Source organism: Danio aesculapii, chromosome 17, assembly GCF_903798145.1.
Source record: "Danio aesculapii chromosome 17, fDanAes4.1, whole genome shotgun sequence".
Lineage (NCBI taxonomy): Eukaryota > Metazoa > Chordata > Actinopteri > Cypriniformes > Danionidae > Danio > Danio aesculapii.
The window spans coordinates 51999593-52002286 of NC_079451.1; the positions used below are offsets into that span (position 1 = coordinate 51999593).

Genomic DNA, 2694 nt, shown 5'->3' on the forward strand with positions numbered 1-2694 from the left:
TTTAGGAGTAAATTTAATTAAAATAGAGTTTATTTGATTTATTTAGTCATATAATACTGTATTTATTATTATACAAGCACTCAATTCACTTAATGCATTGTTTACAACTAAATAATAGTTAAATAAATCATTTTAACATTTGCTTTAAATTATTATTATTTAATATTTGCAGGTTTTCTCCTGCATTTGCTTCCACATAATCCTGTGTTGTAATACTACAGTGTGGTGATGTCTGCTGTGTGAATCTGAATCACTTTCACTTTGCTCAGGTGCACATATAGCCGTCATATATCATTACACTTCCTCATCATAACAATATAACGAGTCATAACACAATAACAACATCCTAAAACACCAAACAACACACTCTGATAGCATGATAAAGCGTCTGTTCTGCACACACAGTTGTGTACACTTGTATAACACTGTAATATATATATACACCTCCACCTGTAATCCTCTCATGCATGCTAATATGATAATCGCGGGTGTGTGCGCGCGCGTTTGCTTGCGTGTGTGTGTGTGTGTGTGTGCGTGCATCTGTTTGTGTGTGAGAGATACACACCAGGCGGATCTGTGTGCTGATGAGGATGTACGGCATCGCGGATCAGACTCTTCTGTTATCTGTTGAATCGCTCCGGACTCTCTTTCGCGTCGCGTCGTAGAGGAATGAGGAAACGCCCACCGCGATCCTCCAATCAGCGCCCACGGACTCACAGCGGAAGGCGGAAACTCCCATCGCTCTACGCCAATCAGCGTCCAGCAAATCACAACATGTTGTGGAAAGTGAGTTAATCAGTCATGATGATGTGGTACTTTATTATGTCATGTCAGTGTTATAAGTTGTTTACAAACATGATTTACGTGCAAAAGTATTGAATCAAGAAGACAATGTGCTGCTTAGTCCATATGTGTGTGAGGAAAAACCTAGATATATGGACAATGGTGTGAGGGATGTAAACAAAAACAATGGCCCCATGGTATTTCCTGTTTTACATTTTTAATTAAATCTAGAGCTTCTGAGAATCCAAAATCAGCCACATATTGATAAACAACGTTATGATCGCTGTTTTAACATTAAGTTATGATTGAATTGCCTCTTGATACAGTTATGAAATAGTTTGACAACAAACAGGAAATGCTCATTGGCCAATGACATGACCATATTGAAATGGTCTATATGTATATATGTACATACTAACATACTATATCTATTTATCTATCTATCTATCTATCTATCTATCTATCTATCTATCTATCTATCTATCTATCTATCTATCTATCTATCTATCTATATATATATATATATATATATATATATATATATATATATATATATATATACACACACACAGTTGAAGCTAGAATTATTAGCCCCCCTTTAATTTTTTTCTTTTTTCAATATTTCCCAAATAATGTTTAACAGAGCAAGGAAATTTTCATGTTTTATGTAATATGTCTGGCAATATTTTTTCTTCTGGAGAAAGTCTGATTTGTTCTATTTTGGCTAGAATAAAAGCATCTTTAAATTTTTAACAAACCATTTTAAGGTCAAAATTATTAGCCCATTTATGCTATATTTTGGTTTCGATAGTCTACAGAACAAACCATCGTTATACAATAACTTCAATAAAATAAAATAAATATTTGTCTACTGATATGGGGTGTGTTTCCGAAAATCATCATTAGCCAACTAAGGTCGCAAGTTGCGTCGTTACAAACATAGTTTGTTGATTTGGCGTTTTCCAAATCCGTCGCTCCAACGAACATTCGCAAACTGTTGCAAATTTGTACGCTTGCAACTACACCTCTGGAGTTGTAGTTAGAAACAGTTCCTGTCTGTGTTCTATTCCCAGTTATCCCCCCTATCCCCTATTCATTTTGAACATTCTAACATGTAAACTTGGAATTATAAAAAAAAAACATTAAAGTCGTCTCTCTCAGGTGTAATTTGCTTTCTAACTATTTTTACAGTTCAGTTTTAGCAATCTTCATGTTTACAATTGTGCTCCCTTCGCAGTGCACTTTCAAAACATTGATGTCATTTTGAACGCAGCCGTGGTTCATGACGAAAGCTATATGTGACCTATTATTTAAAAGCGGAATTTATGTTACGTCTCCAAAGCTCGTGTATTTTTTACAGTCATTGCTTCAAAGCTTGTGAAAACAACAACAACCAAAAAACATAAGTTAATGCTTTTATTTTATAGTAGGTTATTTATTAAGAAATGTAGCCTACTGTATATGACATGGGCCTGTTGGTCAGAGCATTTCTGCAGTGGTTTACATGTGTCAAATTGTAAAAGTAGACAAAAGTAAACAATATCCTACTTAATAATAATAATCATCGTCATCATCGTCATTATTAATAATATTATTATTAAAGTAGGATTTTTTTATTTTCTAATAAATATTAAATTAAATTTTTAAATAAATCGCCTCATTATTTATATATATATATATATATATATATATATATATATATATATATATATATATATATATATAGTATATATATATAGTATATATATGTATAATAATGAGATATATATATATATATATATATATATATATATATATATATATATATATATATATATATATATATATATATATATATGAGATATATATATGAGAATGTGTTAGCTTTTTTTTTACAATAGAATATGGAATATTCTTAATATTAGTAAAGGA

At 31.3% G+C, this 2694-nt stretch overlaps 1 protein-coding gene across 2 annotated transcripts in view; it reads right to left on the reverse strand.

The window, feature by feature from the left end:
• Positions 1–673, reverse strand: part of gchfr (GTP cyclohydrolase I feedback regulator) — a 3778-nt gene extending 3105 nt beyond the window's left edge. For both annotated transcript variants that reach the window (XM_056477206.1, XM_056477205.1), the window contains exon 1: positions 566–673. In XM_056477206.1, coding sequence (XP_056333181.1) covers positions 566–601 — 36 coding nt within the window. In that variant the 5' untranslated portion in view covers positions 602–673. The remainder of the gene's footprint in view (positions 1–565) is intronic.
• Positions 674–2694: the final 2021 nt, after the last annotated feature.